At 37.8% G+C, this 22,104-nt stretch overlaps 10 protein-coding genes across 10 annotated transcripts; 4 read left to right on the top strand and 6 right to left on the bottom strand. All coding sequences in view use genetic code 12, as the record gives it.

Annotated features, from left to right (window-relative positions):
- Positions 1-54: 54 nt before the first annotated feature.
- On the bottom strand, positions 55-327 carry I9W82_005381 (uncharacterized protein; the record flags this gene model as incomplete). The annotated part of the gene is made up of 1 exon (XM_067694552.1): positions 55-327. One exon carries the CDS (start codon positions 325-327, stop codon positions 55-57), a length of 273 nt encoding a protein of 90 aa, XP_067546861.1.
- Positions 328-743: 416 nt separating this feature from the next.
- I9W82_005382 (uncharacterized protein) lies at positions 744-2,417 on the top strand (the record flags this gene model as incomplete). Its single annotated transcript, XM_067694553.1, has 1 exon — positions 744-2,417. The coding sequence occupies one exon, from the start codon at positions 744-746 to the stop codon at positions 2,415-2,417; it is 1,674 nt and encodes a 557-aa protein (XP_067546862.1).
- A 156-nt stretch (positions 2,418-2,573) lies between these two features.
- Positions 2,574-4,961, top strand: UTP13 (Utp13p; the record flags this gene model as incomplete). Its single annotated transcript, XM_067694554.1, has 1 exon — positions 2,574-4,961. One exon carries the CDS (start codon positions 2,574-2,576, stop codon positions 4,959-4,961), a length of 2,388 nt encoding a protein of 795 aa, XP_067546863.1.
- Positions 4,962-5,018: 57 nt separating this feature from the next.
- On the bottom strand, positions 5,019-6,488 carry UAP1 (UDP-N-acetylglucosamine diphosphorylase; the record flags this gene model as incomplete). The annotated part of the gene is made up of 1 exon (XM_067694555.1): positions 5,019-6,488. The coding sequence occupies one exon, from the start codon at positions 6,486-6,488 to the stop codon at positions 5,019-5,021; it is 1,470 nt and encodes a 489-aa protein (XP_067546864.1).
- A 1,610-nt stretch (positions 6,489-8,098) lies between these two features.
- On the bottom strand, positions 8,099-8,332 carry I9W82_005385 (uncharacterized protein; the record flags this gene model as incomplete). The annotated part of the gene is made up of 1 exon (XM_067694556.1): positions 8,099-8,332. The coding sequence occupies one exon, from the start codon at positions 8,330-8,332 to the stop codon at positions 8,099-8,101; it is 234 nt and encodes a 77-aa protein (XP_067546865.1).
- Positions 8,333-9,673: 1,341 nt separating this feature from the next.
- On the top strand, positions 9,674-10,504 carry I9W82_005386 (uncharacterized protein; the record flags this gene model as incomplete). Its single annotated transcript, XM_067694557.1, has 1 exon — positions 9,674-10,504. The coding sequence occupies one exon, from the start codon at positions 9,674-9,676 to the stop codon at positions 10,502-10,504; it is 831 nt and encodes a 276-aa protein (XP_067546866.1).
- A 48-nt stretch (positions 10,505-10,552) lies between these two features.
- MES1 (methionine--tRNA ligase) lies at positions 10,553-12,793 on the bottom strand (the record flags this gene model as incomplete). Its single annotated transcript, XM_067694558.1, has 1 exon — positions 10,553-12,793. The coding sequence occupies one exon, from the start codon at positions 12,791-12,793 to the stop codon at positions 10,553-10,555; it is 2,241 nt and encodes a 746-aa protein (XP_067546867.1).
- A 169-nt stretch (positions 12,794-12,962) lies between these two features.
- Positions 12,963-14,315, top strand: I9W82_005388 (glutamyl-tRNA(Gln) amidotransferase subunit; the record flags this gene model as incomplete). The annotated part of the gene is made up of 1 exon (XM_067694559.1): positions 12,963-14,315. The coding sequence occupies one exon, from the start codon at positions 12,963-12,965 to the stop codon at positions 14,313-14,315; it is 1,353 nt and encodes a 450-aa protein (XP_067546868.1).
- A 165-nt stretch (positions 14,316-14,480) lies between these two features.
- On the bottom strand, positions 14,481-15,302 carry I9W82_005389 (GTP cyclohydrolase I; the record flags this gene model as incomplete). The annotated part of the gene is made up of 1 exon (XM_067694560.1): positions 14,481-15,302. One exon carries the CDS (start codon positions 15,300-15,302, stop codon positions 14,481-14,483), a length of 822 nt encoding a protein of 273 aa, XP_067546869.1.
- A 194-nt stretch (positions 15,303-15,496) lies between these two features.
- On the bottom strand, positions 15,497-19,324 carry SSD1 (mRNA-binding translational repressor; the record flags this gene model as incomplete). The annotated part of the gene is made up of 1 exon (XM_067694562.1): positions 15,497-19,324. One exon carries the CDS (start codon positions 19,322-19,324, stop codon positions 15,497-15,499), a length of 3,828 nt encoding a protein of 1,275 aa, XP_067546870.1.
- Between the last annotated feature and the right edge of the window lie 2,780 nt (positions 19,325-22,104).

Consider the following 22,104-nt stretch of genomic DNA (forward strand, 5'->3'; position numbering starts at 1 on the left):
ATGTACATAGTTAAAAAAAATCAAAGCCATCCCACCTTTCCTCTCTGGATTATTCTACTTCTTTTGTTCAAGCGACTTGACATGCCTTTCCAAGTTGTTAATTGAAGTCTGTAATGCAATCACATCAGCAGCAACAACGGTATTAGAGGCATTGTATTGGTCCAACAAGTAATAATATGAAGCGGCTCCCGTGACTGTGACTCCTAATAAGAATCCAGTGAATCCGCCTCTGAATGCACCAACTTTTTTGGTTCTTGGTACTGTTGAATCAGTAGCGTAGGTACGAATTGATCTGGTTAATGGTTTGGAGATGTGACGTGCAAACATTGTATATATATTGTGTATAAGTGTTCTTTTGTAGATCTATTTGGTGTGATTTAATGGAATGATTTTTTTTTTTCTTTTGTTTGGATTGGATTGGATTGCATTCATTTGCTCGGGTTTTATCTCTCAATTGACAGCTTTATTTGGCTACCACTTTACTTCAGAAGGTACTGAACTCCCAATGATATATACTACAACTACATGCTCACAGTTCTTATCTTACACATCTCTATCTCTCTCTGTCTAATATACCACCACTGTGTTGTCCTTTAGTGAAATGATAACTTTTCGGCTCTACCCCAGCTTGTATAACCTAATTCGCACCATTCGACCCAAAAATTTTCCGCCGCTGTTATTATTTTTGCAATAATTGCTTTTTGACAAAGAAGATCTCTTCAATAGTAATTCCTCATAGATCCATGTTTAACCAGTCATGGTACAGGGTATCTCCCATACTAAGGAAAGCTAGTCACGCTACTAGAATACAGGGCTTTGCTACCACTGTACGCCAAACACATCCTTCAGTTAAGCAACCATCAAGAATACTTCGACGAGTTGTGCTTGGAGCAACCGTATTCACCGTGAGCGGAGGCGCCATTTACATCGTGGACAGAGAGTACAACTCCAGTCTTGCTGCTAGGACTGTACGTGCTTTATACGTGCTCCTTTGGATCGCTTATGCGTATGGGTTCAATAGCAATAAATACGCAGATTTGAATGATTTGCATGAGATTGCTAGTGAGAAATTGTTACAATTGTTAAAGACGAATAAGGGACTTTATATCAAACTAGGACAAGCTATTGCAAATCAGGGGAGCTTGTTTCCCAAAGCTTATCAGGACAGATTCCCACAATTGTATGATGATGCGCCAACTGATACTTGGGATAAAGTTGATGCTGTTTTGAAAGCAAATTTGGGAGCTAATTATCGAGAGAAATATTTTGACTGGATAGATGAAGTGCCAATTGGAAGTGCATCTATTGCTCAAGTACACAAAGCTAAACTTAATTCTGGCTTTGGTGGTGGTGAGGAAGTGGCATTAAAAGTGCAGCATCATTACATAAGTAATCAAGTTGTGGTTGATTTATGGGTTTATCATTTCATGTCCAAAGTATATGAAAAAGTATTTGATATACCTTTAACTATGTTTAGCAAATTTATATCTGAACAGTTGATTACTGAGACTGATTTTGTTCATGAGATGCAAAATGCTCAACAATTGCAAAAATTGATAAACAATGATCCTCAATTGAGAAATATTAATTTGAAAATCCCCAAAAATTATCCTGAGTTGACTACTAAGCAAGTATTACCAGCAGAATGGATTGATGGAGTGGCATTAACGAAAAAGGAAGAACTACTACAACGAAAATTTAATCTCACCTTAATGATGACACAGTATATTCAACTTTTTGGAAGACAGATTTTCAAATATGGGTTTGTTCATTCTGATCCTCATCCAGGCAACTTGATTGCTCGATTTAATGACAGGGGGAAACAAGAACTTGTACTACTTGATCATGGATTATACACCACCCTTCCTGAGAAATTCAGATTGCAATATAGTAAACTTTGGAAAGACTTGTTTTTGCTCAACACAAGAGGAGTTGAAGAAATTGCTCTTGATTGGGGTATCGCATCGCCCGATATTTTTGCAACTTTAGTCCAGCTTCGTCCTGTGAAAATGAACACTACAAATCAGCAAACTAAAGACACGCGTGATATTTCTGATTTATTTAAAGATTTCATTGGTGATAAGCTGAAGTTCCCCAAGGAATTGACATTTATTACCAGAACCATGCGAATGATTCAAAGTCTTAATCGAGATTATGGATCGCCTGTAAACAGGATAAATTTATTAACCACTGAGGCAACTTCAGCAATTTCAAGTGAGAGATACATAACTTGGGGTGATTATTTGGATGTCGTTAGGATCAAGTTGAGTATGATTTTTTCAGGTTTGATTTTTAGATTGATTAGGTTTAGACAATGGGTGTCTGGTAACACCAATGAGAAGAACCAAGGGTTGGAGGATTATATTGAGATGTATATGGAGAATACTGCCAAATCGTTGGGTATAGAGTGGGTATAGATGACTGTGTATTATATAGTTAATTAGAAGACTTTTAGAAGAAGATCATCATCATCTCTGGTTCTCTCCTTTGTTTTTGCTCATCTTGAAAAAGAAGAAAGAAAAAAAAAATTGTCCTTTGTTGCAAAAGCTACAGGCATCGACAGGCACCCCACGATGGACTTGAAAACAACATACATACATAAAGAAACCGAGCCTATTTACTTGGGAGGCACCAGTGCAAGTATATCTGCCTCTGATGGAAAATTCTTGGCTACTCCACTCAATGAAGATGTAGTTATAACCAACCTACACACCAATGAGATCTACTATAAAATCGAAGGAGATGACGATGAAGCAATCACAAGTCTATGCATCACTCCAGATGGTAAATACCTTGCAATATGTTCACAATCTCAACAACTACGCATATTTGATCTTGAATCAAAACACATAACCAAAACTTTTAAACTTTCATCACCGGTCTATATTTCAACTGTTGATTCTACGTCATCGTTATTTGCATTTGGTGGATCTGATGGAGTGGTGACAGTGTGGGATATTGAAGGTGGGTATGTTACTCATTCATTGAAAGGTCACGGTACGACAATATGTTCAATTACATTATATGGAGAATTAAATAATTTGAATAGTTGGAGATTGGCTAGTGGTGATACCATGGGTACGGTCAAGGTATGGGACTTGTCCAAACGGAAATGTATCCATACTTTAAAAGATCACAATACTGCAGTTCGAGGTGTTGCATTCGATGACGATTTTGAATATTTTATAACTGGTGGAAGAGATCATGTTGTGATTGTATACGGCACAAAGAACTTTAAACCATTGTACACTTATCCTATAAACGAACAGGTTGAAGCTAGTGGGTTTGTGAGGTATGTCAATGATCGTCAGTTTTTCTACACTGCTGGGTCGAGTAATATATTGCGTTTGTGGGATATCAAAAGTGGTGAGTTGGTTGCTCAAACACCAGCCCCTTTGGAGACAAATGAGGAATTGGTAATTATGGATGTGATTAAAGTATGTGAACACCAATTATACTTGGTCATTAGTGATCAAACTTTGGTGGAATTGGATCTTTCTGTTAAGCAAGGAGATGTCAGCGGTGACAATGTACAAGAGCTACCTGTTATGAAGCGAATTGCTGGTAACCAAGGAATCATTGCTGATACTAGATATGTTGGACCAGACCATAACTTATTAGCAATGGCAACAAACTCTCCGGCGTTAAGAGTCATGGATTTACAAAAACCATTTGAGTTGAAGTTGTGCGAAGGTCATACTGATATTTTAAATGCATTGGATGCAAGTCCCGATGGTAAATGGATAGCCACTGCTTCAAAAGACGGTGAAGCCAAATTATGGCGTTGGGATGATAATGTGGAGAGTTTCCAATTGTATGCCACTTTCCAAGGTCATGCTGGACCAGTTACGGCAATCTGTTTGAATAAACTCACACTGGAACCTACATTTCTCATCACCGGATCGAGTGATTTGACTATAAAGAAATGGACCATACCTAAAACCAGTGGGAATGTAATGAAAACATCGGTGTATACGAGAAGAGCTCACGATAAAGATATAAATGCCATTGACATTTCCCCCAATGATGAATTCTTTGCTACTGCATCATATGACAAATTGGGTAAAGTCTGGAATTGTCAATCTGGGGAAACTATTGGTGTGCTCAAGGGCCACAAACGAGGATTATGGGATATCAATTTTTACAAATATGATAAATTGATTGTTACAGGAAGTGGTGACAAAACATTAAAAGTGTGGTCATTAAATGATTTTACATGTCAAAAGACCCTTGAAGGACATACAAATTCTATTCAACGAGTCAAATTTTTCAACCCTCAACTGCCACAACTCATATCATGTGGAGCTGATGGGTTGGTCAAGATATGGGATTATAAATCTGGTGAAGAGATTAAAACTTTGGATAACCATGATAATAGAATCTGGGCCATGGCCTTGCGTGATGATAAAGGTGATGAATTCATCACTGCTGATGCCGATGGGAAGGTGACTACTTGGACTGATAATACTGCTGAAGAAGTGAGACTACGTGAATTGGCAGCTAAGGATAAAGTTGAACAAGAGCAAAGTTTATCTAATTTTGTCAAGAATCAAGATTGGAGTAATGCATTCTTGTTGGCTTTGACATTGAACCATTCAATGAGGTTATATCATGTGATTAAATCATGTATTGAAGCAAATGAAGATGAAGAGTCATCTATTGGATCTTTCCAATTGGAAGAAACAATAAGTCAATTAAATAATGATCAACTTGTTGTCTTGTTTAAAAAAATTAGAGATTGGAATGTCAATTTCAAGTTTTTTGAAATTAGTCAATCTTTGATTCATGTCATTTTGCAGCATTTTGCCATTGACAGTTTAATTGAAGTTCCTGGGTTGATGAAGATTATTGATAGTATTATTCCATACAATGAGCGTCATTACAATCGATTAGATGATTTGATTGAACAGACGTATGTGTTGGACTACACCGTTGAGCAAATGAATCGTTTATTAGCTTAAACAACAATAATAAAGTAACTTTTTTTTTTATATTTCCTACCCAGTAAAGTATAAGCTCTAAATAATATTCCCATGTGTAAAAGTCTTTCCTTTCACAAACTCTAATCCTTCACCACCATAACTTGTCAATGGATCAATTTCAACAAGTGCTCCTTCTTCCACTTTACCTCCATTTTCTTTCACCCACTTGGTTCCTCTTTCCAAATAATGTTGTCTACAAGTAGTTGGTGTATCATTCTTTGCTCCATCTGCATTCTTCAATGGTGAAAATTCATCAGTTCTTTCAACTTCAAGACACCCAAATTTCGACAATTCAACCGATGTGAAAACATCAAATATAAATTGTTCCAATTTGATACCATTTGGAGTTTCTGGTTTATGGAATTGATCAGTTTTCAAATCAATTGAAGGAATCTTCTTCTTGGCAATATGGAATGGTAAATGTTCTTGCGATGAGATCCATTCAGGAATCATCTTTGTCAACAAATCAATTGAATAATAATGATTGACGATATTTGCTGCACGAAGAAACAATTTAGAATCATCTTTAGGATCTCTCTTTTCGGCCAATTCTTGTGATATTTCACTATATTCAATGACACAGGGTCTCTTTGTGTCGTCATTAAGAACAATTAATCCAACACTTTCACAAGCATCTCTTTTACGGACAACTTTTGTAGCTAAATCAAATTGTTTATCAATTGCAAAACCAAGAAACAATGGATCAGCAACTTTAACCAATGCATTATCCACACAGTACATGTGTATATGCTTAATGTTTTTGTTAACCATGTCATCCAAGATTCCATTATTCAACAATGCCTTGTATAAACCTCCATTTCCATCGGGTGATTCACAAATGGAGTTTTTCGATTGAAGAAGAATCTTATCTCCAGATAAATTAAAACATGGTAATGTACCTTGATTGAAGAATACAACTTGTTTTGGATCCAATCCGAAAAACTTATGTTGTGTGAAAAACTCCTCAGTGGATTTCCTAGTTGGTGCACTAGTCATGATATACCACATCACAGTAGGTAATTTGTCCAAATTGAATTTACTTTGCGTCAACTGTTGAATCTTTAAAATCTTTTCTGCTTGAATTTGGAAAAGTGGCTTATGTGAAGGCAACAGTACATCATAGCATCCCTTTGGATCACTTGATCCTAAACGAGTACCTTGACCACCAGCCATCAAAAGCACCGCTACTTCGCCATCAGCAATAGCTTTGAATCCCAATTCTGACCAGTGTTGAGAAGTCTCAGGGTCGAGATCAAGTGTAGATGCAGTTTGTTCATGGGGCAACTGGGTGAAATTCTTTGATGATGAATTTGAAGATGAGAATTTAATAGCGTCGGAAACTGTGGATACCAATTTGGATGGGTTTTCAATAGCTGCTAGTTGACTCAAGAAATGAGTTTGTTCATCAACGTTTAATTGGTTGTAGTATTTGAAAATATGGCTTTGATTTGCCTTTTGGAAAGCGTCAAAGATGTATTGTTGGGATTCGACTGTCATATTATGCATAGAATAATGAAGTCAGAAAACGAGGGATGGAAAAACTGATTTGTTTTGACGTTGTTATCTGAGCGAGTGTGTTATTTGTATGTTAGTTTGTCGAATTTGGAAAACAAGTTTTGAAAGGGTGATTTAGGCTTCTTTTCTGGTTTTATATATGAATTTTTTTTTTTTTTTGCTTGATCTAGCGCTTTAATTTAAGAAATTGTACAGACAGATGAAATTCTTCTTCTTTTACTTTTACTTTTTGCAGTATTTTGGTCTTGATATATATCTGTAAATCGATGTTGTTGATGATGTTGTTTCTATATCTCAGTTGATACTGTGTTGACCAGATATGTGACTTTTAAATTCACTTGTGTTACTTGGTTGAGGAGTAAAAGATGCATTATGCAGCAGCACTGCCCTTTCTAAAAATTTGCTTTTTTCAGTTGTTTTGAATTTTGATGTTTTAGGAAAATTAAGTACCAACAACACAAAAGAGAATAACTATATTTAGCATCCTAAAAAGCATAGATTATTATTATTATTATTATTATTATTATTTACCTGAAGAAAGAAAGAAGAGTGACCCACCCACCCCCTTTCCTACTGCCAAGCAAAAAGAGAGAATCATATGCACTTTGAAGATACCTTCAGTTTTTTGTTCGTATCACTCATCTCAGGCACACCTGTAAGATCCTTTAACTATAAGTTTAGTCAGCGGTAGTAGCTTATTCTATTTAGTGCCTGACTATACCCACATTTGGAGAGTTACCATCGCTTCTACGACATCCTTTCATTCATACATTCTATCTTTTCGAAATGTTTGTTCTGAGTTGTTGTAGTGAATCTAGACCCGCCTCAGTCTTTATGACGCGTGTGCCGTCGGAAAAGACGCCTTTTGTCCTCGCTTTACCCGGTCGACTGAAACACAAATATTTTGGCGCAATGGGCCCTTCCAAAAAAAAAAAAAAAAATTAATTATTCCCTTTCGAGAAGGAGTTTTTTTGGGTTTTATCAAGTGCGATTTATAAAGAGGTAAACATGTAACATTGCTTTTGAACGATTACGCAATATAGGAGGGTGCAAAATTCTGGAAAATGTTTTCTCTAAGTGTCAATCCATGCTCCTCTTTTGTGTAATACCCGCGGATCCCATAACACGTTTCGCAACACAATTTTAAAGGTTGTGGCCTTTGGAACGTTATTGATCTCTTGATAGTGTTATTAAAGTGTCAGTCTGCGGGTAAGCTCTACAATGGCTCAAATTAAATGGACTATTTGCCTCGTTGTTTCAACTCAGCTCACCCGACCTTTTTGTAGAGTGTATATCTTTTGACAGAGATTGAACGCAAAATTCACCAACCATTCTGGTCTTTAATCGTCTTACGCGGTTGCCTTGAAGTAATATAGAAAGAAGAGGTTCATTTGGGACATTAGGCACTTAATCAGAGTATTGAACCATTCTCCTCGAGTCATTTTAAACGATTTGCAAGAGAACACAATAACGTAATCATAACTAGAGTTGACATAGTATTGCTACTCATTCTCATAATAGTTTCCCTTTTATTTTTTATAAATCCCTATAAATACAATGCAATAGACTCTTAAAATAGCAAGAGCGACTTCCCAGCAGCTTTATGCTTGAGCATAGTATGTAGCTGGTTGGTATAATTCCTCTTCCTTTATGCCCTTTTCTTCCTCCAAGTGCCTGACATTCCAACCGACGAAATCCAACTCTTTTTGAATATAATGAATCTCCTTCATGATATTTGGATCATACATTCTTGGAGCAATTACGTATTTGGCGACAATTGGCGTGATAACTGCACCTACTACTAGACCTTTCAATGTAGACATTACTGGTGGCATTTTTGTACGGTGGATATGTGTTTTAGGACGTGTAGTAGTTCGTGTGTTTATAAAAAATAAGTTTCCTCTTGGGTAACGCTTGATGTGACTTTTGATTGAATAAATCTCCGGGGTAGGTGTATTGTAAAGACTAGATGGAGATGATATAGCTGTGATTATGGTTGTTAAGATGAAGATGAATTAGAAGGTGTTATGAAAGAAATCAAACCCTGTTATATACAATTGAATATGGTTAAGTAAAAGTGAAGGAATAAAGATCATGATTTTTTTTTTGTTTTGTTTGAGGAGAGTAGTTTATGCAAGAAAGGTGGGGATTCATGACTCTAGTCATGTGACTACATCAACTGATTATTTTTTTTTCCCCGGGTTTTTCCTATTATGTATAACCAACCAACAATCAATCAATCTTTGTACAACTTTATAAACTATCAGGAGATAAATTTTTCATTTATTGTATCTCCGATCATGCATTGGTGCCGACATTTACTTACCACAAACTGAGAATCACCCATTTAGCTTTGGATTGAAATATTCCGGCTTTCTATGGCTATCGGATAAAACTCACTCCCTGAAAAGATTCACCTGTAACTTTCTGTATTTGATCAGCTTTTATGAGCACCAAAGTGGTCACAAGTGGTTAATTTCAGCCTGGTACTGAGGTGCCTGGAGAAGCTTTGTTGGCCAAATCTCACTCTTGTTTAGCCCAACTGTATGTTATACAAAAAGGAACGTCGCCAGAAGTGTGGTAGGCGGGCAATTTAGGAATCTGCCTCTATAACGGCATTGGTTTATTAGGTTTTGCTTCGTTTAACCTATACTTGACAGTTTTAGCAACCATCAAGAGTATCTCAATCTTTCATCTGCTAGCTTCACTTAATCTCGTAGAGATTTCCTCTCTAGTCAGCATTCGGAGTTTGTACTTTTTCTCCGTCTCTACCGCACAGATTTTGCTGAGTTTGGAAATATCTCCGTGAAGCAAGGCTTAAAAGATAATGTAAACGTCATAGAGGCAATCACAAAAGTTGAATGAGGAAAAGCTTTTACATTGTTCATGAAAAGACGAGCTGGCCGGTATGACGGAAGGCAACGACTTAACTATGAACGGGTGAACTTTTGGAGAAACAATCAACACGTAGAGGATAACTACTACTATGAGGTAATTTATTTACTGAGTATGGTCCTACATACTTGAAGTATAAAACTCATTGTTCTGGAAAAGTATAAAAAGCCATCGATATTCCCTGGATAATATAGAATATATCTTTGAATAGTCAGTTAATTAATTATCAAGCACAAATACTACCGCTTCTTCACATCCACTTTAATTGCTACACTGCAACAATGTCATCCGAACAAGCATACTACAGCAAGGGCTACAAAAAATCAGTCTCTGATACTCATGCAATCAGAACTGTTGAAAACTCAGTTAAATTTATCACCAATGTACTTGAACCTGATTTTAAAGTATTGGACGTTGGTTGCGGACCAGGTTCAATCACCATTGATTTAGCCAAAAACTATTTGACCAAAGGCGGGTCAGTCATTGGTGTTGAGCCGACAGAGGATGTTATCAACGCGGCTAATTCCTTGAAGCAATCAAGTGGTGCTGATGTCGACAATGTTTCATTTAAAATTGGTTCCATTTACAATTTGCCTTTTGAAGACAATACGTTTGATTTGGTCTATGCACACCAAGTTGTCGTCCATTTGGCAGATCCTATCAAGGCATTGAAGGAATTGGCTAGGATTACTAAGCCTGGGAAGTTTGTTGCTATAAAAGACGGAGATATGGACTCAATAATAATTGATCCACCAAAGTATGACATACTTAGAGAGTATAACATTGCCAGTGCTTTGAATCGAGGATCAACCGATATAAAAGCTGGTAGAAAATTGTTTAGAAGGGCAATTGAAGCAGGTTATAGGCCTAGTAATATCACTACTACTACATCTACAATGTTGCGTACTGGACTCAACAAGGATAAGCAAGTTTGGGGCGATTTGCTCGTCAAGAGAGTTCAAGGTGGCGGTGATACCATAGTTGCTGATGACGAGAAGAAGAATGAGGACGCCAAACAAAAAGCGATTGAAAAGATAAAAGAGTGGAGGGATGACGAGACGTCGCTTTGGAGCGCAGTCAACTTTGAAATCATCTACAAAAAGCCACAATAGTCAACTTATTCATCATAGATCTTTACTCTAAGTCTAATACTATACTACTTACTTCTGTTGACCCCCGTACAATTTCCTCCATTCATCAATCTTTTTCTCATCAATTCTCTTGAAAAGATACTCTGCAGCACCAATATTGTGACCAGCAAGCAAAACAAGTGTAAACTGATCAGGAATAGACAATGCAGGAGCATTCAAGATTCGATTGATTTGTACTGATGTCAGTGGCATAGATGGATAAAATACAGCTGATAACAAGTACGCAATATTGATTCCAACATTGACCACAGCATCAATACGATCTGGCTCTTCTTCAAAACTCTTGTTGTCAATACGATTCGATTGCAAAAATGCATTACCACGCGCCGATAAGGCCATTGCGGTCTCCAAACCTTTTCTAAGTTGGATTCCATCCATAGCTTGAATGTACTCCTTCAATAATCCATTGAATTCAGTAACAAATTCCTTGTAATTTGGAATATTGTCAAGATTATACTTTGGTAAAACACCATTGTATTTAGCATTGACAAATTTGACAATACGATTGACAAAGTTACCCAAGTTGGCTAATAACTCACTATTGTTCTTGGCAACAAACTCGTCCCATGAAAACTGGGCATCACCAGTTTCAGGTCTAATTGAAGCCAAATAGTATCTCCAAACAGAAGATGAGACTCCAGTTTCTTTAGCATTGTTTCCAAAGACTCCAACACCTCTAGATTTGGAAAATTTACCACCTTCATATTGCAAATACTCAGTGGTACTTAAATGGTGCAATTTGGTCCAGTTATCACCAGTACCAATTTCAGATGCAGGGAATACAACAGTATGGAATGGAACATTATCTTTGCCCATAAATTGATACAAGTCGACATTTTCTGGATTCTTCCACCACTTGAGCCAATTTTCAGTATCAGTTGCATCGTTATCTCTAAAGTAATTGGCAGTGATGGAAATATAACCAATCGTGGCATCAAACCATACATACAATACTTTTTCTTCATATCCAGGTAATGGGACTGGTGTACCCCATTTCAAATCTCTTGTAATACATCTTGGTTCTAAACCTTGCTTTATCCATGAGTTTGTGATAGTTTTGGAATTCTTTGACCATATTCCACTTGCTTCTTCAACCCATTTTTTCAATGGCTCTTCTAAATCGTTTAATTTGAGATAAATATGAGTTGAATTTCTCACCACTGGTTTAGCTCCATCAACTTTACATCTTGGATCAATCAAGTCCAATGGGTCTAACAAGTTACCACATTTATCACATTGATCACCTCTAGCGTCTTCGTAACCACATTTAGGACAGGTTCCTTCAACAAACCTATCGGCCAAGAATGAATGATGTTCTTCACAGTACAACTGTTCAGTAGTCTTCTCCTCCAAGTAACCATTCTTGTGCAATTTCAAAAAGATATCTTGAGCAATTTCAGTTTGTAAATCAGTAGTTGTTCTTCCAAAATAGTCGAATCCAATATCAAACCAATCATAAACTTCCTTGTGAATTTTGTGGTATTTGTCACATAATTCCTTTGGTGTGACACCATCTTCCAATGCCTTGGTTTCAGTAGCTGTACCATATTCATCAGTACCACAAATGAAAATAGCATTGTAGTTTCTGTTTTTAACATACCTGGCATAAATATCCGCACTCAATACTGATCCAATAATATTACCCAAATGAGGTACATTATTTACATATGGTAAAGCAGATGTAATCAAGATGTTACGTTCATCTGGTTTTGGAACAATTCTTTCAGCTTGATCTTTCACCAAGAAATCTTTCACGTATTTTTGAGCTCCGGTATTCTCTTCCTTGATTCTTTCTACTTTGGTGATCGATAATGCATGTTGTATTCCCTTGGCAACTTTTTCAGCAAACTCGTTAAACCATTTATTTGATCCGCCAACATATCCTGGATATAAACTTGAAAAGAGGATAATTTGAGATGGGGTGGTTTCAACTTTAGCTGGAGTATCAACCGTAACTTGTTCGAGAGCTTTCTTGTCATTTTTCAACAAAACTTGATGCAACCCTCTTTCTTCAGTTTTGATATGCTCATCAGTGGTGTAATCCTTGGCCAAGTACTTGACAATAGCATTAGGTTCGAATAATTCAAATCCTGTCTTTTTATCCTTTAATAAAACTGTGAAATGATTGTCCTCTTCAGGTATTTGTACTTCAAGTTTTGGCGCATATACCTCGGCGGCAATGGAGAGTTTCAAATTGTTGACCAAAGCCAACAACGTCTTATCTTTGGATCCGTATAGTTCTAAGCTCATTATAATGGGGAATAGTGATCTTTTATTGGAAACTGTGTGAATGACTCAGATGTGAATTTTTTTTTGTTTTTTTGTTTTTTTGTTTTTTTTCACGAAATGAAGTTTCTGTGTCATCAAATTTGAGAAGGTTTTCGATAAACGATGTTTATACCGACTGCAGCCGAGACAAATGGTACGACAATATATCCAGCTTCGGCACTTATCCACTCGTGCTGATTCCTTCAACAGTATTATTACCAAAGGTACAATTGCAGGTCATCAAAGTGCCCCTCTATCAAATACAACCTATGCATTAAAAGATAACATTGTCACCAAGGACTTTCTCACCACAGCTGCTTCTCATGCATTGTACAATTACCAATCACCATTCGATGCTACTGTGGTAAAACTACTATCTAACAACGGAGCCACATGTATTGGGAAAGCCAACCTTGATGAATTTGGCATGGGATCATCAAATTTAAATTCATACTATGGTGCGGTGACCAATCCTTTTGATGAAAATGCAGTCCCAGGTGGTTCATCTGGTGGATCTGCTGCTGCTGTTGCTGGAGATATTGTTAATTTCTCTATTGGTACCGATACTGGAGGATCAATTAGGTTGCCGGCAAGCTATTGTAATGTGTTTGGCTTCAAGCCGACATATGGACGAATTTCGCGATGGGGTGTAATACCATATGCACAGACTTTAGATACGGTGGGGATAATCAGTAAGGATATTGATTTAGTGGAGAAGGTGTATGATGTCTTGAATGTCGAAGACCAAAAGGATCCAACCTCACTTCCTAAATCAGTGAGGAATAACATGGAGTTTACTGAAGAGTCGTCACAATTGACATTTGGAATACCACTGCATTTCCTATTTGAAGAAGTTTCAGACCACGTAAGATCGAAATGGATCGAGGTGTTGGAAAACCTCATTGATCGTGGTCATAGAGTGAAATTCATCTCAGTCAAGGCAATAAGGAAAGCTTTGCCTGTCTATTACACAATAGCTACATCAGAAGCTGCCTCAAACTTGGCCCGATACGATGGGACAAGATACGGATACACTTCCAAACCCCTTAATGTCAATGATCATCCCATGGAATTGATTTTCAAAAATAGGACGGAATCATTAGGTCCAGAAGTACGAAGAAGAATACTATTGGGTAACTACACCCTAAGTTCTGAATCGGGTGACCACTATGCCAAAGCAACTGAATTGCGTGAAAAGTTGACGAGAGAATTTTCATCGGTTTTCAAAATGAAGCATCCTCTTCTTCAAGACCTGTATAATGAAGAAGGATGTGATTTAATCATTTCACCAACTGCAATGGATGTTGCTCCGTCTGTGGAGGAGAGCACTACAAAGAACGCCGAAAATATACTTTATGAATACATCAATGATATTTTTACAGTGCCAATCTCGCTTGCGGGTTTACCTGCTATATCCGTGCCCTTTAACGGTATAGGAATTCAAGTTTTCGGTCAATATGGTGATGATAAACTTGTTTTACATGCAGCAAAGCTAATCAAATGAAATTTGTATAAAGCATAGCAAATGAGCTATGGGTTTGTATAGACAATATTTAAAGTCTGTATAAGTTGAATTATCGTAACACATTAAAAAAAATATATAAAAAGATAGAAAGGGACTTATTTCCGCCTGCCATTTGTGTTGAACTAAATCTGCATCAAAGCAAAATCACCTTCTCCCCAATAATGTCAAAAACTCCTCCCTTGTCTTTTGATGATCTCTAAAACATCCAAGCATACAACTAGTAGTTGTTGAACTACCAGTCTTTTGAACACCACGACTAACCATACACATGTGCGTAGCCTCCATAACCACAGCCACACCTCTAGGTTTCAAAATCTCACTCAAGGCCATGGCAATCTGTTTAGTCAATCTTTCTTGTACTTGAAATCTTCTAGCATACATTTCTGCCAATCTTGCCAATTTGCTCAACCCCAAGACCCGCTTGTTGGGAATATATCCAATATGTACCTTACCGAAAAACGGAACCAAATGATGCTCACAAAGGGAATAGATTTCAATATCTCTAACAATCACCATCTCATCGTGATTCTCCTCAAACACAGCATGTTTAATCACATCACGAATGTTGTCTTCATAACCCTTGGTGAAGAACAACATGGCACGAGCATATCGTTCAGGCGTTTCCAAAATCCCTTCCCGATTCGTGTCTTCTCCCAACTCAGTCAAGATTGTACGTACGGCATCAGCAATACGTTTTTCCCGCTCAGCTGCTTCTTCAGGGCTCTGTTCAATACGCGACCTGGCACCATGTGATGGCCACGATAATCCATCAGAATCTATTGGTGGGTTGAGGATCAAAGGTGATGCTGGTCTAGTTTGTAGTGGTGAGTTGAGATCGAAATGCGATGATGATGGAATGAGTTTGGATCTTTTGGGGTGAACCACGGGTCTTGGAGACAGTGTACCGTTGACGGAATCACGGTCTCTCTTTAGGTCGATGCTCTCGTTGGTCTTGTGGTCCGACATGATTTCTCTGCAGGTAAATGGTATGATGTGATGGATGCAGAGTGCCGAAGTCAAAAAGAAAAAAAAAAAATAATCTGCAAGTGGATAATAATTCTTTGAATTTTATTTTTTTTTTCTTCTTCTTCCAATTAGGGTTATCACTACACGACATTTGTTTTAATAAACCGGAATTATTCTTCCTTATATACACATAACTACGTAAATGGGTTCAAAACACGAACCGTCAAACATGGCAACGTCATGCCGATCTCTGCTCTTAATAATACTGGCACCTCAGTCAACTCTCTAACAACTTGAATATGCGAATCACCTTCAATTCTAGTTTCAAGGTTTTGCAAATATGGAGCCAAACCAGTAGGGTTTGGTCCTTCTGACTCATCAATAAAGGATGACGAGTTGGTTCTCACATTCTGTGGAATGTGTGATTGTGTAGGTGAATTTGGCATCGACTTTGTGGTGTCTTCATCAGCAACTTCCTTAACCTTTTTCAATGGTGGTAAAGTCAACTTTGGAGGTTCTAAATTCATCTTGCGCAACTTCTCCACAATTGAATCTTCGTCTGATTTCTTCTTTTCCAAAATAGCCTTGTTTTGGAGTTTAGCAGCCTCGGTGGATGAAGTTCTGTACTTGTTCTTGATTGAGTTTCTATAGGACAATGAAGTTGTTTCATCAGGGGGCACGTAGGTGGCTGAATCAACACCCTTTTCCCAGAAGAGCTCCAAAATCCTATTTGTTTTGTCAAACTCTGCCTTGGCAAGGGGCAACTGATCTCCATGAACTCTCTTTTCAATACCAAACTCAGGAATAAATACATCAAAGGATGATTCATAGACCTGTACAACGGTTCCCATACACAATAACTGGCCAGCACTCTCACTCAATTCATTGATTGTTTGTGACAACAAAAGATGAATAGCTTGTTCTTGAGCATTGGCAGCACAATCTTTCTTGAAATTGCAATAATCAGCTAAAGCCTTCAATGAGTCAACATCCTTCTCTTCGTCTTCTTTGCGCAACACTGCTTTCAATTGTCTGTGAACAATCAAATCGGCATAGCGCCTCAATGGTGCTGAAAAGTGGGTATACAAGGGCAAGTTGTAATAGTAATGGCCATAACTATCAGGGTCTTGCTTACCAGCAACATAATACCTTCCACGTGTCATACACTTGTACAATAAAATCTCAACACATTGTCTCCTAACAGGATCTTCAATTTTTAATAATGAATTCTGTAAAGTGGCAGCATCTGTAGTGTCAATCTTGAATCCCAAGTTAGTTGCTTTACGTACAAAAGTTTCAATCTTTTGCAAAGTGGGCAATCCTTGACGACGCAAAAATGCCTTGTTACCCAATCCAACTTGCACTTTGGCAGCAATTGCTGAATTCACTTTCAATGAAATTTCTGATATCACATCACGTGCCAAACTGTCGTCAAAAATGTTCAAGCTCAATGCAACTTTCTCATCATCCAATTGATCCAACAACGTCAAATTTGGACTGATTCCTAAATCCCTATTTGCCAAACGGTGACGACGGAACTCTTTTGCAATCAAGCTAAACGTTTTGATATAGTCCGAAGTTGCAGACGATATGGTGTCCACAGGCTTATTTCCCAAAATTTTGTCAAAAAAGTCATAGTTGACAATTTGCTTTGGTACAATTACCGACTCGTGTATAAATATATCTTCAACTTCAAAATTGGTGGTATCGATTTCAAAAACGACTGACAAGGCCAAATTCTTTACATTCTCTTTAAACGAAATCAATTTGTTAACTTCTTGAGGGTATAAGTGGACAACCTTTTGTGGAAGGAAAACTGAAGATGATCTCTTTTTCAGCTTACGATCCAAAGTCGATCCAGGTTTGACAAAATATGACACGTCTGAAACATGGAATCCCAATTCGATTTTTGTATTGGATAACCTCTTTACATGCAAAGCGTGATCAACAAACTGGCCATTTTGTGAAAAGGCAATAATATAATCATTCAAATACTCGGTTCTGTTTGGGTTTTCCAACTCAGGTTCAACAGATGGCAAGTCTAAAGTATTGAGAAGCTCCTCATCATCGAGAGTATCATTAGGATACTCGTCACAAAGAAAGTTGTTGTCTCTCAAGATAGAATCCACTTCAATATCAGGCCTATCAATCCTTCCCAACCTGGAGATCAAAGTTCCAAAAGGATGCAACGATGTGATGGGCCACCTCTTTATTGACGCAACAAACAATTGTTCAGCATATTTTTCATGGTTGCTCACAAAATCATTAGGGGCTTGCTCTGTAGGAATTGCAATCAATGGAACTTTCTTATCGGTAGGCTTGAACCATACAATCTTTGGTGCCTTTGGAGTTTGCACTGATGGTTCGTTTCCAGACTTCTTGTCCCTGGCAGCTTGTGCAGCTTGTGCAGGTCTCAATAAACCCAATGTACCTGCAAACAATTGACCTGGAATTCTATCAACAACAGCCACAACATGACCAGCGTATAATGGCTTTACATCGTCATTTATTTCCTCCTCTTCTACCAAAAGCAACGATTGACCTTCCACCTCAACATCATCATTCTTCTTCATGGTTGGTCTTTGCTTTAATGAGCCTCTTCTTCCCAAAGAGTTTTCGTCGCCTTTGTCATCCTTTCCTTCAGTTGATGGGCCGGTGGAAGCAGCTGTAGGTGCTGATGTGGCGTCATTATGAATATCATCATTCAATGGCCTGGTATTATGATCTTTTCTCCTCTTCTTCTCCTCCTTCTCCTTCTTTGATTCCCAAACTTCATCAACGACTAGTAACTCAACAGCCACCAAGTCACCTTCCAAAGCACGATTACGGTCCTTTGATCCACAAATGAAGATGTCAGCGTCCAATAATCCATCAGTGGAGACATATGCATCAGATCTGTTCTTCTTGTTGACTCTTAAAGTACCAGTAACCAACCGACCCTCATTGATCAACTCTGGAAGAGATGACTGTGGCAAGTAAGGAGCGAAAAGTGATTTACGTCCATTACTGGTGGTCTGCCCAGCTTGGCCACCAGCACCACCACTACCGCCATTAGGTAAAAATTGTGATATAGAAGAGACTGAGCTTCCTCCTCCATAGGAGCTTTGACGAGGTTTGTGGCCGGGGACAAATCCTGGAGGTGGTTCCAATCCTGACGATTGCCTGTTATGGGAACCAGACTGTGGCGCTAAATGAACATTCTGTTGTCTCCAATTTTGGTTAATACCTTCTGAGTTACGAGAAGCAGTTCTGTAGTGTGAAGGTTTTCTATTATGGTTGGAGCCTCCTGCACCGGAACCGCTGCCCCCTCCACGCTCTGGAGATTGTGTGATGCTAAAATTGGGGGTTGGTGGAAACAAGCTGCTATTATTGCCTGTACCACCTTCTTGTGATGGAGCAGCAGGAAACTTGAAAGATTGTTGACCATATGCCAGTGATCTTGAACGGTTGTGAGTCGCATTGCTAGGGCTTGAAGGAGCATTCTCAGGTGGAAATTTAAAAGACCCAGCTTTTTGGTCGTCTTGTGCCTCATGGACTGGGCTTGAACTAAGTCTACTAGTTCTTTGTTGATCAGCAGCAGCAATTGCTTCATTAAGTGCTAAAGAGTGTCTTCTCGTGTGCCCATGAGCGGTTCCACTTGCTGAGCCTGTCCTTCTGTGGGTATTGGAATAATTGTTGTTATTGATAGAAGACGACCTGGAGTGTGAGCCACGGTTATTGTTGTGATTTGGTTGTTGTGAGGAATGCAGATGGTCAGATTGTGAGGAGGATGACAGAGGTGGGTATTCAAATTGTGGTTGCAAGTATTGCAGTTGCTGTTGTTGTTGTTGCTGTTGTTGTTGCTCTAAAATTTGTCTTTGTTGTGCTTGGACCTGGTCCAATTGACGCTGCAAGTTGTACTGTTCAACCATCAATGTGGTGAGTTCGGATGGTGAACGTCTATGTGCCACATGCAAGTTTTTTCCTTTCCTGCTGGATACTCTAGCAGGAAAATCTTCAGAATTGTTTGGTGGTGAGCTCATGACTGACTAATAGGGTATATTAAATCTCTATCTTTCTTCTGATAAGGAGTGTGTGTTTAAATGCAAATAAGGTAATTATGAATTGTGGGTTTTGTTGTTGTGACTATGCCACCATTTACAAGGGAGTGACTTCAATAATCAATTGAGTAAATAGGGAGTGTGGTGATTGTAGTATAGGACAATGGTATGTGGTGATGATAATGATGATGATTATGGTGATGAGTAGATATATACCTCTTTGCCAATGGTGAATGATTAGATGACTAATTGAGTGGTGTTAAGGAAGAAAAGACGAATGGCAAAAAAATTTCTTTCTCTCTCTCTCCCTTGTCTTGTCTTTTGTTGGTTTTTTTTTTTAATTTTCTCTCTCCTTTCAACAAAGTGCTCCGTATTTTTTTTTAATTAACAAGTAACAATACAATAATAATAAACTTACAAACTAAATACTGTATAATTCTTGACATACATATACATATATACATATACATTATAGTATTCATTATGTCTTTACCTCTTACAGTTATTAAAGTAGTAGATACACTACGACATAACAATTTGAAAGAGCTCTTTCTATTTTCAATATTTTTTTTTTTTTGTTTTTTTTTTTCATTGGAGATCACAACTTCGGTTAAGCAAGGGAAAATGAAGCAAAGGAGGCACAGAGGGTCTATTTCTCAACAAAAGCCTAGACTTTTCTTGCCTAACCTTTTTAGTCCACCCTTAACACATAACAATAACATAAACATAAACAATATATATATAGAATCTTCTACTGCTTTGTCCTCTCTTCTTTCTTCTGTGTTGTGTTGTGTTGTGTTGTGTTTGGTCATCTATTTTTGTTTTTGTAAACCTCCAACGTAAGATCTAAAAATAACAAAAGAAGACTAAACAACAAACAAGAAAAAAAAAACACACACACACCCACACTCCCTCCCTCCTCTCATATACAGGCCTTTCTATAACTGCTTACAGTGCACATTGTTGAGGTCCTTGGTATGGTTAATATGAGAGACAACTCACACAAAAAAGGAAAAATTCTAAGTTCCTCACGTGAGCAATAAATGATCTGATTGTTTCATGCAAGAGTTACAAAAAAAAAACGCTCAATGATCCTCGAACCATTGTTATTTCTCCAAATTAGGCTTAGGTCACATTGTGTTTTATGAATGACCCTTCAAAATGGCGTATACATGACAATACGAAGATAGATAGCGAAGAGTTCGTATAACGGTGCCTACCACATCACTTGAACTCGGAGTGTCTGGAGCCTTCGTTTTTAATGATGTACGACCCCTTGCAGTATTTTCTCTCTTGCATTTAGTCACCAAGAAAAAAAAAAAAAATGAAAGTTGTCAAAGCACTCAGACACCACCTATTGATCTGCAGAGTGGTAGATACTTACAGCTGAAGACTCGCAGTCTCTCCCTTTTGCGCTATTCGCTAAGCCTATTTCAAAGAGTGCAAAAACTGGGTGAGTAAAGAAATGCTATATTAGCACGACTTTTTGCTCTGTGTAAAGACACTCAGCCAACTTTTAGAAATGGCAGTTCCCCTCTCCACCTTTTTGTTTATAGTCTCTTCTTCATGAATTGATTCCTACGGTACATTTGAAATGGGCAATTGGAGTTCCGCTGAGCTTCAGGCTAGTAGTTCTGTGTCAATTTTGCGCTACCTCTTTTTGCAGCCACTCAAACATATCTAAAAAGAGATGAACCTAGCCCACGTAGAAGAGCGTTGAAGACTCTAACTGTTATCATAAGTAAATTTGGAGCCTTTTAACCACTACATTAAAAGCTATGATCAATTATATACATTTCACATCAGCTTTTTTGCTCTATATTTTTACAAATTTGACAGCTTTCTTATAAACGATTCTAAAACGCTGTAGTAAACTACTGAATGGCAGTTTAAACTCATACATCTATAATGTAAGCAATAAATACCACTTTCAAACTAAGTTAAAGCAATTTTAAGTAATTATGTATTTCAAAACGTGACAAGATTTACTGGAGTGTATTAGAGCCAGCATAAAATTTTCCATATTAAGAGTGAGCACTAGTTATTAGTGTAAGTTATGAAATGTAGTAGGAAAAGGATGTGTTGAAGTGTGTATTACCAAAGGTAAGGTAAATCAGGCTAACTAGAACTAACTATCTAAATACCATGTTCTTAATCCAAGTGGATTATCACCTATATTTATAGTAAATGAAATCAGTATCACAAATCCTGATCATCCAAACACAAGAGCTAGAAGACACTCTGAAACATTAGTTCAATACCACGTGGGCCAATAAGTACGTGCCAAGGAATGATTGATTAAACCTTATTCAGGTTTCAAGTATTGTAACTTGCATTGTCAATTCCTATTTGGGCAACGTAACGTAAAACTTGAAACAATATAATATTTTGAACCTAATGTTAGAATGAACTCAAATGAAAGGGCGTGTATCATAATATTGTAACCCTTTCCTTTTCTTGCGAACTGGAAGGCCCATAACTGTAACATTTGCCGGGGTTTTTATTGTTGAGCGTCCTCGCTCAACGCTTAAACACGCAAACGTAACTCTCAACAAAGCCCGAGGCTACCTGTACAATGGGTTCATACTTCAATCTGATCAGGATGTTAGTAATGAAGGTGAATAAATGAACAATAAGTAGTAGATAGTGTGACAGCTAATATTGGAGTTGGACCAATATAGCAAAGAACATGTGGGCACTTTTAACGTTTTTCCGAAACGTCATTCATGAAAAGATGTTGTCATTGTGCTGACGATCTTATG

The sequence above is a fragment of the Candida metapsilosis genome, assembly GCF_017655625.1.
Source record: "Candida metapsilosis strain BP57 chromosome Unknown scaffold7, whole genome shotgun sequence".
Taxonomy (NCBI): domain Eukaryota; kingdom Fungi; phylum Ascomycota; class Pichiomycetes; order Serinales; family Debaryomycetaceae; genus Lodderomyces; species Lodderomyces metapsilosis.